Source organism: Xenopus laevis, chromosome 5S (genome assembly GCF_017654675.1).
Source record: "Xenopus laevis strain J_2021 chromosome 5S, Xenopus_laevis_v10.1, whole genome shotgun sequence".
Lineage (NCBI taxonomy): Eukaryota > Metazoa > Chordata > Amphibia > Anura > Pipidae > Xenopus > Xenopus laevis.
In genome coordinates this window covers 142,271,657-142,287,398 of record NC_054380.1, presented here as the reverse complement: position 1 = coordinate 142,287,398, position 15,742 = coordinate 142,271,657, and the positions used below count along the sequence as shown (strand labels likewise).

General features: G+C 42.1%; 1 protein-coding gene across 3 annotated transcripts in view; it reads right to left on the bottom strand.

Moving 5' to 3' along the window:
* LOC108718324 (DNA (cytosine-5)-methyltransferase 3A) overlaps positions 1-15,742 on the bottom strand; it is a 99,864-nt gene that overhangs the window by 71,575 nt on the left and 12,547 nt on the right. For 2 of the 3 annotated variants that reach the window (XM_018266063.2, XM_018266064.2), the window contains exon 2: positions 15,658-15,742. This exon is cut by the window's right edge and continues 20 nt beyond it. In XM_018266063.2, the coding sequence (XP_018121552.1) occupies positions 15,658-15,742 (85 nt within the window). Of the gene's footprint in view, positions 1-1,045; positions 1,151-15,657 lie in introns of those variants that run through there. The other variant, XM_041565154.1, reaches the window with a different exon arrangement.

Here is a 15,742-nt window from a genome sequence, read left to right as displayed (position 1 = left end):
GACCAGCAGTAGGCCAACCAACCTTCCGATCCGGGGACACATAAAACCCGAAGTGACGTCACTTTCGACTGGAAGTGACGTCACTCCAGCAATGGATCTGCACAAAAATAACACATGGGAGGGATCAAGCTTGCACCTTTGTTATGTACACAGCTGGGTTACCTGAGGAATGCCTGCACGCCCAGTGAATCAGGGACTTTATGACCAAAACCCGATCACTATGTGGGTATTCCGCAGGTACCCAACTCGGTGTAGGACACGTGATGAGAATATGGGACACGAATAGTCAAGTTATGTAGCGTCTCTCTGTTTTGTATAATCCCATTGTGAATTGTTGTGCAGTCGGATGTTTGCTAGTGCAGATATGGGACCTGTTATCAAGAATGCTCAGGACCTGGGGGTTTCTGTAATTTGGATCTTCATACCTCAAGTCTACTAGAATTCAGGTAAACATTAAACCCAATAGTCTGGTTTTGCTTCCAGTGAGGATTAATTATATCTTAGTTGAGATCAAGTACAAGCTGCTGTTTTATTATTACACCGAAACAGGAAATTATTTTTCAAAAATTTGGATTATTTAGACAAAATGGAGTTTATGGGAGAAGGCCTTTCTGTAATTTGGAGTTTTCTGGATAATGGGTTTCCAGATTACAGATCCCATACCTGTACCATATTTTGAGCTATAAAAGAAATGCAGGTTTTCTGTATGTCACTAGCAGTGTCTCTCACGCTCTTGCACTGCACCACTACAGAATATATATACATATATATACCCTCCCCAATGCAAGTAGCTATCTCCAGGCTTAACAGGTGCTCAGAGGCAGGTGTACAATACAGGGCTCCCACACACTTACACAATAGTTGTTGTGTGTTAGTCTGTTATATAAAGAGTGACAAGAAACACAATGTGTGCTCTCTTGTTCTTCCATTTCTTATGAATAGGCAGCAGCTCAGCATGGCACATACACCTGCATTACAGTAATGGGCCTGGCACATAAGTAAATAAGGTCTCTATATAATAAAGTAGGAATCTGGTTAGTCTCACCGCTCGTAGTCCTGGTGATCTGTCACATTCCCGGTGAGTATGGGCCAAGCAGACACGTGCTTCTAGTGAGCGGCACAGACTTTTGTGCATCCTGTAGATTGACACTTTCACTTCTGTGCACTAAATGTCAGCTCCGTCACTAGACACACGCCACTCTCCTATCAACTCCTACATCATTTCCTCTCAATCAGAAAAACATACAAACCCGTGTGTGTTATGTATACTGCCAGTTTGTCTTATCTGTCTGCCAATGTGTGTGTTATCTGTAGCCAAGTCTGTCTGTGCCTCAGACCTGTCTGGATGTCATTTATCTGCCAGTGTGTCTGTGTGTTTATATAGTGAATAAAGTACCCCCTCTTGTAAAATATAAGGATATTATAAGTTACCGAGGAGTTTCATGACCATATAAAAGTACGAGGCTGAAGGCCAAGTTATACAGGTTATGGAACTCCAAGGTTACTTCTAATATCCTCATATTTTACAACTGGCGGTACTTTATTTATTATAATACACAAGTTTCAGTGAGGCATGTGACAGAAATGACATCTGAACTCACCGTTTATAACTGATGACATCAGAACTCACCGTTTATAAGGATATAATTTACAGAAATACTATAATACTACAGAAATAATATAATAATACCTTTGTTGTAAAATATAAGGATGTTCCATGGCCATATAAATGCTTTAATACAGGTCATGGAACCCCAAAGTGACTTCTAATATCCTCATTTTTTAATAAGGGCTATTTTATTTATTATAATACACAAGTTTCAGTCAGTCATGTAAGAGATATGATATCACTAAGCACCAATTAAAACTGATGACATCACTAAGCACCATTTATAATAGTGATGTGGTTTTAACCCCTGGGTCGGCGATCAGGGGTGGGCTGGTTTGGGTCTATAAATGGAGGGGGAAAGCCAGGTGCAGGTGAAGTTTTTCGTGGGATAAGGATATCATTTACAGGATATTCATGTCTCTTGTATTACAGTATATACCAATGTGTAATTGTGTGTTACTGTGTGTAGGAGTGTGTGTGCTCCATTTGCAGTCAGATTGAGACAGATTGAATTCAGTGAGAAAATCTCATGCTTTCAATTTGAGGATCTGAAACTTCCATGAGATTAACCTTGATATATTTAATACCCTGAAATTCAGTGTTTATTATTGCTGCTGTCATGAATTTATGAGACTAATGTGTTATTTTCCCTTCCAGGACCCGAACCGCAACCTGCAGATTTACCCACTTTGATCTGCTACCCGACCCGGACTGCAACTGCCTTATCCGCAACCTGACCCGCCGACCACCAGCAAACAGGAAGTGATGGAGCTACAAACCGGAAGTGACATCATCAAATGTGGGCGGGACAGAAACACGTTTTGTAAAACTTTAAAAAGAGTAAAATATAGACAATATTACATAAGATAAGAAATTTAGATGAGATCCACAACCCGGCCTGCGACTCCGCAAACCCACGGGTATACCCGCACCTGAAAATCCTCCCCTCATTCCGCGGGGTGGCCGATTTTTTTGTGGGTAACCCGTGAGTAGCCGACCCGCTGCAGGACTCTCCTGTAACACACTGCAGGACTGTGTAATTACAGGTATAGAGTAGTGTGTATGTACTACATATGTACTACATAGTAACCAGCACTTCCCCTCGGGGCACAACTCTGCTGTTTTTGCTTCACCTTAATTCTCTATTGGCAGAGGCTCAGTGTGGGTATCTACAAGATTTCCTTGAGTTGCTTAAATTGCTTGCCCATTGTTTGCCACTGGTTTAGCCTAGTGGGATAGTTCTTATAACAGCAGTTCTATTCTATATTATGATGGAGCTTTATTCACAACCAGAGCCAGCAGTTAGGTTGGGCTGCATTTGACCTACTGTGCTTCCCAACAGGGTGCTACTGGGGTTACAAAATCACCCGCTGTATTTCCATTCAGTCGATCTATATTGAGTATGGCTTCTTAGGTTAAACAAATTGTGCTAGATACATGGAACATCCTTCCAGCAGATTTCATAGGGAATGACATTTAATACTGGGCAGCAAAATATGTGTGAAGAGATTGAGAAGATCCGAGACGTTGCGCATTATTACAAACTCGTTGCTGTGAAGGAGAAAAGAGAGACACTTGTATTTAAAGTCTGGTTTGATTGGGAGCCAGGAGAGAGGAGCTGAGGTGAGGGATGGAATTAGGAAGATGATCTCAGCTGCTGCATTAAAGAAAGACGTAATCACATAAGTAACGAGGTGAGTTATGGGTTACAATAGTCACGCCAGGAAAGACTGAGATCACTGAACAGAACATACTGCTTATTGGTCAACATGGCAAACTTTCAAGCTGAATAAGAAAATCTATCCACCGACAGGGAGGTGATCAGTGTTCAGATTTTCTGCTAAATCTCCTGTATCATTTTTTTAAAGGATAACTTAACACCCCCAGTAATAAAAATCCCTACCCAGTACCCTACTTAGTTTGCCGTCCCTGCTCCCCCGCCTCCACAAAGGTGATAACACCTCTAAATGCCCTAATCCTTTACTCGCCTATAGGTGCAGTAAGCGTAGTGGAGTTTGTGGGCGCCATCTTCCGGCTCTTCGCATTTCTTTGTCTCCTCTTTCTTCCATTCTGAGATTTCTGTCACTTTTGGTGCATGCGCAGTTGCTACAAACCAGAAGACTTCTCCAACTGCGCATGCGCCAATACAGCACTTCCCAAAGAGTTGGAAAATCACACCCACAAACTCCTCTCCGCTTACTCTGCACCTATAGGCGAGTAAAGGATTAGGGGCACTTAACCACCTTATAACCCCATTAATGTCTCAATTATATAGTGAATAAAATACCCCCTATTGTAAAATATAAGGATATTATAAGTCACTGAGGCCGAGTGCTTTTATACAGGTCATGGAACAGGGCTACTTTATTATAATACACAAGTTTTAGTGAGTCATGGAACTCCGAGGTAACTTCTAATATCCTCATATTTTACAACTGGGGGTACTTTATTTATTATAATACACACATTTTAGTGAGTCATGTGACAGAAATTACATCACTACTCACCGTTTATAACTGATGACATCACTACTCACCGTTTATAAGGATATATTATATTATTAAGATATTCATGGCTTTTGTGTATTATAAGGATATAATGTATTATATGTACATATAACTTCAAAACCCACCGGAATATTGAATGAATTTACATTGGGAAGTTGCTCAAAATGTTGTTTTCTTTCATTATTTAACTAACAAACAAACCATTTTTTTGTTTCCCCTTTAAAGGAGAAGGAAAGGCTAAAAGTAAGTAAGCTTTATCAGAAAGGTCTATATAAATACACCAGTAACCCTTCAAAGTAATGTTGCTCTGAGTCCCCTGTCAAACATCACATTTCTTTCCTTCTATTGTGTACTCATGGGCTTCTGTATCAGACTGTTTTCAGCTTAAACCTCCAGGGCTAGGGCTTGAGCATGCTCAGTTTGCTCCTCTCTCCCTCCCTGCTGTAATCTGAGCCCAGAGCTATGAGTGAGCAGGGAGAGACTCAGGCAGGAAGTGATGTCACACCAAGCTAATATGGCAGCTGCTATCCTAAACAAACAAAGAGAGCTTCTATTATTATAGCTTGTACTATTGTGGCTAACCTATTGGCAATAAACTACTTTGGTAGCTTTCCTTCTCCTTTAATAGTTTCACAAGCTTATATGGAAACGTCAGGAGCTTCACAAGAACCTGTATACACAAGAGAAAGTAAGCAGAGTATATTTCCCCTTTAATTGTCATAGAGTGAATAGGTGTGTGTGTGTGCGCAGCACGTGTGTGAGCCTTGGCAAGTGTCTTTATATGATGAGTGCTCAGCAGCCAAGAAGCCTTGTTACCTGCGGGCTAGCCATGCGATCATTTCATTTACGTCAATAAAACACAACAGCGAAGACAAATGTTTTCTTAATTCTCTTGCTTTCACTTTGCAACATTACCCTGCAGCCCAGGAATTCCACTACACGTCTGTCTATTTATCATTCTGTGCACAAAGCACATTAATCATGTGCCATAGAGCTGACACTTCTCACATATACTGGCTGCTGATTGGATGAACCGAGCGTCCGTCGTGCTCCCTTACCATGAGTAATAGATTATATCTTTCTGTTGATTCACCTCTAAGTTACATTGAGTATGTTATAGAATAGCACCTTTCTACTGACCTTCATTATTTATTTTCTGTAGGTTTTGAATTATTTGCCTTCTTTGTCTTAATCTTTCCAGCTTTCAAGTAACACTGGACTGGCTTTATGCAAGTTCTCAGACCAACCTTTCTCTACTAAATGCATTGAGCTTGGGCAAACAGTTGGGTCCTTGTTGGGCAATTGTATAAACAGATTTGATCCGTAGTGTGTAGGGCCTGGTCTAATAGCACAGCAGCACCCACACAACCTCTATAGTGTGTATATATATATATATGTCTAGTGGCTGGCAGGAAGCTGTGCATGGACAGATAGCAGGACACTTCCATTTCTGGGTAAAGCCACAATGTGGGGCCGGGCAGTGCAGCCGTGCGGTGTGAGATTGTGGTTACATTGTGTAGCACTGATGTCTGCACCCTCCTCTCACTGAGCAAAGCAACACTTACACACAATCACACAGGTATTGCACGAACAACGGAAATCACACCCAGCACCATAGGGCTCCCACGTGGCTACAGGACTCCTACAACTGCTCAGTGTTCTACGGGTATAATAAACTTTATTTCAAACTGTCCACATATGTATTCATACACATACGTTGGGTACAGTAACTTCTACTGTCTTTCCATGCAGATTTTGGATGTACCTGCGGAATCCAGCTTAATCACTGAGGGGTTGTTCTGTGACCATATAAAGGCACAAGGCTGCAGGCTGAGTTATACAGGGAACTCTGAGTATCACTCATGTATTATAAGGGATAATGTACCCCCTACTGTAAATGATAAGGATATTAGAAGTCACTGAGGGGTTGTTCTGTGACCATATAAAGGCACAAGGCTGCAGGCTGAGTTATACAGGGAACTCTGAGTATCACTCATGTATTATAAGGGATAATGTACCCCCTACTGTAAATGATAAGGATATTAGAAGTCACTGAGGGGTTGTTCTGTGACCATATAAAGGCACAAGGCTGCAGGCTGAGTTATACAGGGAACTCTGAGTATCACTCATGTATTATAAGGGATAATGTACCCCCTACTGTAAATGATAAGGATATTAGAAGTCACTGTGGGGTTGTTCTGTGACCATATAAAGGCACAAGGCTGCAGGCTGAGTTATACAGGGAACTCTGAGTATCACTCATGTATTATAAGGGATAATGTACCCCCTACTGTAAATGATAAGGATATTAGAAGTCACTGAGGGGTTGTTCTGTGACCATATAAAGGCACAAGGCTGCAGGCTGAGTTATACAGGGAACTCTGAGTATCACTCATGTATTATAAGGGATAATGTACCCCCTACTGTAAATGATAAGGATATTAGAAGTCACTGAGGGGTTGTTCTGTGACCATATAAAGGCACAAGGCTGCAGGCTGAGTTATACAGGGAACTCTGAGTATCACTCATGTATTATAAGGGATAATGTACCCCCTACTGTAAATGATAAGGATATTAGAAGTCACTGAGGGGTTGTTCTGTGACCATATAAAGGCACAAGGCTGCAGGCTGAGTTATACAGGGAACTCTGAGTATCACTCATGTATTATAAGGGATAATGTACCCCCTACTGTAAATGATAAGGATATTAGAAGTCACTGAGGGTTGTTCTGTGACCATATAAAGGCACAAGGCTGCAGGCTGAGTTATACAGGGAACTCTGAGTATCACTCATGTATTATAAGGGATAATGTACCCCCTACTGTAAATGATAAGGATATTAGAAGTCACTGAGGGGTTGTTCTGTGACCATATAAAGGCACAAGGCTGCAGGCTGAGTTATACAGGGAACTCTGAGTATCACTCATGTATTATAAGGGATAATGTACCCCCTACTGTAAATGATAAGGATATTAGAAGTCACTGAGGGGTTGTTCTGTGACCATATAAAGGCACAAGGCTGCAGGCTGAGTTATACAGGGAACTCTGAGTATCACTCATGTATTATAAGGGATAATGTACCCCCTACTGTAAATGATAAGGATATTAGAAGTCACTGAGGGGTTGTTCTGTGACCATATAAAGACACAAGGCTGCAGGCTGAGTTATACAGGGAACTCTGAGTATCACTCATGTATTATAAGGGATAATGTACCCCCTACTGTAAATGATAAGGATATTAGAAGTCACTGAGGGGTTGTTCTGTGACCATATAAAGACACAAGGCTGCAGGCTGAGTTATACAGGGAACTCTGAGTATCACTCATGTATTGTATGTATAATGTAGCTCCTATTTTATAGGACAATTAGAGGAAACAGTATATATTTGCTGTCTGAACAAGCCAATGAAAGCAGTACAGGAGCAAAGGTGCAGACTAGAGAGGATGGGGTGGATGATATTCCTGCCAGCAGAGGGCACTTTTATATAAGTCCAGACCAGATACACCAACCTGCCTGTTTTGCAGTAAATAATAGCGATGCACAGAATCAGAAAGTGCTAAATAATAAAAGTGCAGCTGCACAAGTCCCAACCCTAAAGTCATGTGACATTTACACTAAATATTTATTTGTCAACAACGGATGCAAATATTTTACTCAAATCTGAATGTGCCAATTAGGGTTCCGATTCAGTGTGATATTTGGACAATTGTTTCTAATTGATATATAATTATATTCAGGGCTTCTCATTTAACCCTTACACGTGAATCAGTGGCCACACAAGTGAATCCTTAGTATAGTGGCACATGGAACTCCATTAGGTACTTTCACTAATCTGAAAATGTGGTGCTGAGCAGTTCCTCATAGGCTTTAAAGGAGAACTAAAGCCTAACTAAAGAAGTAGCTAGAAATGTTGTACATGATGTTTTGTGCTTCTGTACCAGCCCAACGCAACCACAGCCCTTTAGCAGTAAAGATCTGTGTCTCCAAAGATGCCCCAGTAGCTCCCCATCTTCTTTTCTGCTGATGTTACTTACTGAGCTTAGGGACCCACTCACAATATACAGTACACATAGAATAGAAATGTCACAATATAAGTAATTAATACAGGTTCACATTGCATGGCAGCATAAAAATCAGTACAGTCTGCATCAGAATTGATTCATAATTAGCATCTACGACATATGAATTTAATTTTCTACTTGTTGATTTGTGACAAACTCTAAGATTCTTAACAGCAGCCCAGAGGCCACTGAGCATGTGCAGTGTCACTGACACTCCTAACAAAAGCTCTTGCTCTGACTGCACCAGATGGGAAACTTCAGACGGTCCCTAACTGCTCTGCAGGGAAAGGATCACACTTTCAACCAGCAGGGGGAGCCCCCCACATTACTTTCAAGAACTCAAGCAGCTTTGTTTGTTTTCCCTGTAAAGCAGTCAGTGATTATCTAGAGATTTGTATCCACAGACCCAGTGCAGTCTGTATATTCTGATTATTAATCAGTCTTTCTGTATCGGCTTCTATGACAGATATTATTTGACTTGTGTAGTTTTGATAATTTATGACGACCCCTAAGCTTAACCTCCCAACTGAAGCCCAGACCCACTGAGCATGTGCAAGGTCTTGGTCTTGCAGAGATGTTTAAGATGACCCCTTGTGGCCAAGTTTGAAAGCATAAATCATCTGTCTTATTAGGCTACAAAAAACAGCATTTCTAGCATTATTCTATTTTAGACTTTGCTTCCCTTTTAAAGGGGTTGTTCACCTTTAACTTAACTTTTAGTATGATGTAGTAAGTGATATTCGGAGACAATTCGCTACTGGTTTTCATTTTTTTTATTATTTTTGGTTTTTGAGTTATTTAGCAATTTATTCAGCAGCTCTCCAGTTTGCAGTTTCATCTGGTTGCTAGGGTCCCAATTATCCTAACAACCATGCATTGATTTGAATAGGAGAGGCCTGAATATAAAGATGAGTAGTATCAAAAACAATTAATTTGTAGCCTTACAGAGCATTGGTTTTTTACATGGGATCAGTGACCCCCATTTGAAAGCAGCAATGAATCACAAGAAATATATATATAGTGAATAAAGTACCCCCTCTTGTAAAATATAAGGATATAATAAGTTACCGAGGAGTTTCATGACCATATAAAAGTACGAGGCCGAAGGCCGAGTGTTTTTATACAGGTCATGGAACTCCGAGGTAACTTCTAATACCCTCATATTTTCCAACGAGGGCTACTTTATTTATTATAATACACGGAGTCATGTGACAAAAATGACATCGCTACTCACCATTTATAACTGATGACATCACTAGTCACTGTTTATAAGGATATAATTTACAGGGTATTCATGGCTCTGGTGTATTATATATATATATATATAGCATACTAAAAGTTATTTTAACATTGAACCACCCCTTTAATGTAATTATTATTGAGTGCAGTGTATGCCTGTCTATCTATATTCTTTGCACTGCTGGTTCTGACCCTTGATACAATGTAGCAGACAACAGAACAGGGAAAAACTAATACTACTTTTGGCTCATTCTTCCAGGTAGATCTGCTACCCGGGGAACATGTCTCTGTACATATACGGCCATTTTTCAAACTGTTGGCGAGTGCAGTAAATGCTGCCTGCTTATTGGTCGCCGTGGGTTACAAGATCTGATGTATTTGAGTTTTATCCCATTACACCTTAGGTTATAAGCTGAATGAGTGTGAGTAGTACACAATAGAAATAAAGCTTGTGATGCCGACTGTAGGGCCATGTTTGTTCCATGTCCCACGGAGCAGTATTGCCCGTCAGTTTGCCCAGGGCCAGTCTATATACACACACACACACAGACGCATGCACACACACAGACGCACGCACACACACAGACACACACCACACACACCACACAAACACACACAGACACACACCACACACACAGACGCACACACCACACAAACACCACACACACACAGACACACACACCACACACACAGACACACGCGCACACACACCACACACAGACGCACACACACACACACCACACAGACACACGCGCACACAGACACATACCACACACACATACGCACACACACAGACACACACCACACAGACACACACACACAGACACACACATACGCACACACACAGACACACACCACACAGACAGACACACACCGACACACACACACAGACACACACCACACAGACACACACACAGAGACACACACCACACACACATACGCACACACACAGACACAAACCACACAGACACACACACACACACACACACAGACACACACACACAGCTACACACAAACACACAGCTACACACACACACACACAAACACACAGCTACAAGGGCACAGGGAGGACATTAAGCTTTGGGGAACTTGCTGGGCACAGACGGAAGGAAGAAGACAATAAGCTAGAGCCACAAATAGCTGCCTGTCCTTACTGAGCTCAATGGTATATTTAGAAGTGTCCCAATATAACTGCACGGGGCTTTCTCTGAGCTTCAATCTGGGGCACGGGCAGCATGAAGGTGTCAGTCCTTCTCAAACACTGACTTCACATCAACGACCCCATCCTATTACTGACCTTCATCACTTACACAGACACAGTGCAAAACCCCAGCAATGCATTCAGTTTCCCCACATTGTCGTGTTTTTCTCCTAAATTCAAGTATAATTTGCTTTGCTATGATGGGAAAAAAATCAGTTAATAGTGCTGCTCCAGCAGAATTCTGCACTGAAATCCATTTCTCAAAAGAGCAAACAGATTTTTTTATATTCAATTTTGAAATCTGACATGGGGCTAGACATTTTGTCAATTTCCCAGCTGCCCCAGTCATGTGACTTGTGGTCTGATAAACTTCATTCACTATTTACTGCTGTACTGCAAGTTGGAGTGATATCTCATCCAGCAACTTAACAACAGAACAATGGGAAGGTAACCAGATAGCAGCTCCCTAACACAAGATAACAGCTGCCTGGTAGATCTAAGAACAACACTCAATAGTAAAATCCAAGTCCCACTGAGACACATTCAGTTACATTGAGTAGGAGAAACAACAGGCTGCCAGAAAGCAGTTCCATCCTAAAGTGCTGGCTCTTTCTGAAATCACATGACCAGGCAAAATGAGCTGAGATGCACCTACACACCAATATTACAACTAAATACACTTACTGCTTCAGGAATGACATTTTATACTGTAGAGTGAAAACGGTGTAATTTAGAAATAAAACTACATCATAAAAATCATGACAGTATCCCTTTAAACTAGTGCAGAATTCGGAGTATTGTGTGACTCATTATTGGGGTCAGAAGAGGGGACCTTCATTATCCAAAGGGCACAACATTATAAATGAATATGTAATTGGGGTGATGGATCCCAGCAATCAAATAAATGGTTCCTCTGTGACGCTACAATTTTATTGTTATTGTTACTTTTTATTACTTCTCTCTCAAATCAGGCCTGTCCTATTGTTAGTCATTCAATCAGCTGCCTGGTTGCTAGGAGAATTTGCACCCTAGTAATCAGATTGCTGCTGAACTGGTTAGCTGATGAAAAAAAGCTAAATAATTTACAAAAAAAAATTATATATATATATATATATATATATATATATATATATATATATATATATATATATATATATATATATATATATATATTAAGAATGAACACCCATAGGGATGGGACTCCCTAGGGTAGAACAATGCATGGGTCCCTGTGCTTAGACTGAGGGACAGAAATCTTTGGGCTACAGAGACTCATAAGTCCATGTCTTTAGATCCCAGAGCAGGACTCCCTGGGGTACAACGGTGCCCTTCTCCCTGGGGTACAAGCCTGACTCTCTGGGGTACAATGGTGCCTGGGGTACAAGGGTGCCTGGGGTTCAAGGGTGCCTGACTCCCTGGGGAACAAGGGTGTGTGGGGTACATGGGTGCCTGACTCCCTGGGGTACAAGGGTGCGTGCGGTACAATGGTGCCTGACTCCCTGGGGTACAACGGTGCCCTACTCCCTGGGGTACAAGCCTGACTCTCTGGAGTACAATGGTGCCTGGGGTACAAGGGTGCCTGACTCCCTGGGGTACAAGGGTGCGTGGGGTACAATGGTGCCTGACTCCCTGGGGTACAACGGTGCCCTACTCCCTGGGGTACAAGCCTGACTCTCTGGGGTACAATGGTGCCTGGGGTACAAGGGTGCCTGACTCCCTGGGTACAAGGGTGCGTGGGTGCCTGTCCTGAGATGGCAGTAACGTGAGAATAAAATGATAAAATCAGTGTGTCAGTTCTTAGAATACAAGTAATGTGAGAGGCCAGAGTCTTTGCTTCTAGTTACAATAGTGATGAGAGGTAACGTCAGGTAACAGGCCCAGCTGCACTTTATGCTCATGAATAAATCATGTCGTCAATATTTCATGTGCCCGAGGCTTCGTTTTCACTGCAAACGATCTAGAGTTCTGCACATGCAAGTCTGGCCCTGGCCATAGCCTTTAGCTGCAGCTTTAATGCCTCTCGTCCCAGAGTCACCGCTATAAGCTGAATGTAATGAATTTATATATGTCCCCTATAGATTGCTTCAGGTGCAGTATAGAAACAACAAACGTCTCCCAATGTGTTATAATAATAATAATGGAATCATTGCATTACATGGGCACCAGGGTGAATGGCTTGGGGAGGGCAGGGGTAGCTACATTTCGCACAATGTATTATGAATCCTATGTCTCTGCCTGACGTACTTCTACACAATAACTACACAATACACAATTAGGAATAAGGAATGATAATGCAGCATCAGGTTTCCTTTTATACAAACAGTAACATTTGATGGTCAACTGGACTTTCCCCTTAAAGGTCAGGGCACACAGGCAGATTTGGGGCAATTGGCTGCCTGGTGTTTTGTTTCCTTCGGGCGACTTCAGAAAACGAATCGCTCTGAGTGCCATCCCGCCGGCGATTTACATTTTAGCAGTTTACCTTTACAAAACTTTTGTTGTCTATTTTTTATTATTTCTCTGCTCTGCTTATTTTCCCTTCTCATTTAGCAGCAAAGTCAGTAGTCTAGACCCATGACTTTCTTAAAGGAAAACTATACCCCCCAAACAATGTAGGTCTCTATAAAAAGATATTGCATAAAACAGCTCATATGTAAAACCCTGCTTCATGTAAATAAACCATTTTCATAATAATATACTTTTCTAGTAGTATGTGCCATTGGGTAATCATAAATAGAAAATTGCCATTTTAAAAAATAAGGGCCACCACCTGGGTTCGTACGATTCACTGTGCACACAAATATACCAAACATGTTAGGTCACATGAGCCAATTAACAGACAGACTTGTGTCTTTTGCTTCCACACTTCTTCCTATTACAGTTAGAGCTGCAGTATTTCTGGTCAGGTGATCTCTTCCTGTTACAGTTAGAGCTGCAGTATTTCTGGTCAGGTGATCTCTTCCTGTTACAGTTAGAGCTGCAGTATTTCTGGTCAGGTGATCTCTTCCTGTTACAGTTAGAGCTGCAGTATTTCTGGTCAGGTGATCTCTTCCTGTTACAGTTAGAGCTGCAGTATTTCTGGTCAGGTGATCTCTTCCTGTTACAGTTACAGCTGCAGTATTTCTGGTCAGGTGATCTCTTCCTGTTACAATTAGAGCTGCAGTATTTCTGGTCAGGTGATCTCTTCCTGTTACAGTTAGAGCTGCAGTATTTCTGGTCAGGTGATCTCTTCCTGTTACAGTTAGAGCTGCAGTATTTCTGGTCAGGTGATCTCTTCCTGTTACAGTTAGAGCTGCAGTATTTCTGGTCAGGTGATCTCTTCCTGTTACAGTTAGAGCTGCAGTATTTCTGGTCAGGTGATCTCTTCCTGTTACAGTTAGAGCTGCAGTATTTCTGGTCAGGTGATCTCTTCCTGTTACAGTTAGAGCTGCAGTATTTCTGGTCAGGTGATCTCTTCCTGTTACAGTTAGAGCTGCAGTATTTCTGGTCAGGTGATCTCTTCCTGTTACAGTTAGAGCTGCAGTATTTCTGGTCAGGTGATCTCTTCCTGTTACAGTTAGAGCTGCAGTATTCTGGTCAGGTGATCTCTTCCTGTTACAGTTAGAGCTGCAGTATTTCTGGTCAGGTGATCTCTTCCTGTTACAGTTAGAGCTGCAGTATTTCTGGTCAGGTGATCTCTTCCTGTTACAGTTAGAGCTGCAGTATTTCTGGTCAGGTGATCTCTTCCTGTTACAGTTAGAGCTGCAGTATTTCTGGTCAGGTGATCTCTTCCTGTTACAGCTGCAGTATTTCTGGTCAGGTGATCTCTTCCTGTTACAGTTAGAGTTGCAGTATTTCTGGTCAGGTGATCTCTTCCTGTTACAATTAGAGCTGCAGTATTTCTGGTCAGGTGATCTCTTCCTGTTACAATTAGAGCTGCAGTATTTCTGGTCAGGTGATCTCTTCCTGTTACAGTTAGAGCTGCTTAAGTATTAATTTTGGGGGTATAGTTTTCCTTTAATGCTGTATTACTATAGCGGTTATATTGTACAGAGCTGGGGGGCACACAAGAGACAATCAAAGCATTATAAATACTACTAATCTCCAGGAGCAGCCCAGTATCTAATATGTATGAAAAGTAATGAAGTGCTGGCAAATCCCCAGATGAAGGAAGTAACATTAAAGATGATTCAGAGTTTGTGGCATAGGAAGAGCTCAGCATGGATTAGACTTTGGCCATTACTGTGCTCTATGTTCTTTATATGCCTCCATTTACTCATCCATCAGCCTGACCTGCAAAATGCACATTCTCTATCTCTATCTTCATCATTAAAGGTGCTGTGTCTTAATTCTGGGGCTCAATATATACAAGATGACACAGGGGTAAGACTGTCAGTTCATATGAATAGTCTTGTAAAGGTGACTCTCTCTTATATCCAAATGAAGGGCTAAAATGGCTCTGAGCAATCCGAACCCTAACGTTTCCCATACACAGGCCGATAAAAGCTGCCGACAGACCAAGTCCGTGTGTGGGGCCATCTGACAGGCGTCCCCAATCCAAAAGTTGGGCAGATGCCGATCAGGCAGGTTCATTCGGTCCCCTGATCCGACCCCCCGTTTGGCCTCCATTCTGATCAGATCCTTGGGGCCCACGATCGGATCAGCCCGATATCGGCCACTTCAATGTGGGCATCGCCAAACAATCTGATCTCCCTGTGTATGGCCACCTCTACAGGTTGTATATGAATCCCACTTGGTCCTGATTTATTCATGTGGGCGAGTGGAAAGTGATTGATTTAGGGGGTGACGGGTTCTGTCCATCCAAGTCCAGGTGAGCAACCAAATGCTGGAACAGCCTGAGCAGGTATGATATAGTCCTGGGGGTCAACAGGAACCCCATTGTTGTTGTGGTTTCTATTCTCTCCCCTTTAGGCTGAGACTATAAGCTGCCATCTTGTTGTGTGTTTGTGTCCCCAGTGTGACCAGCTGGGAGTAGAGCGAGGGGCCCGGGTATAACTTCAATGCAATGATACAAGTCTATTCAACAACCGGGGCACTTACCATGCTGTGCTTGCGCTTTCTCCCTGGACGCCCCGATTTCTTTGAGGACACCCCCTTGTCTGACTTTTCCTCTTTGCTCTTATTT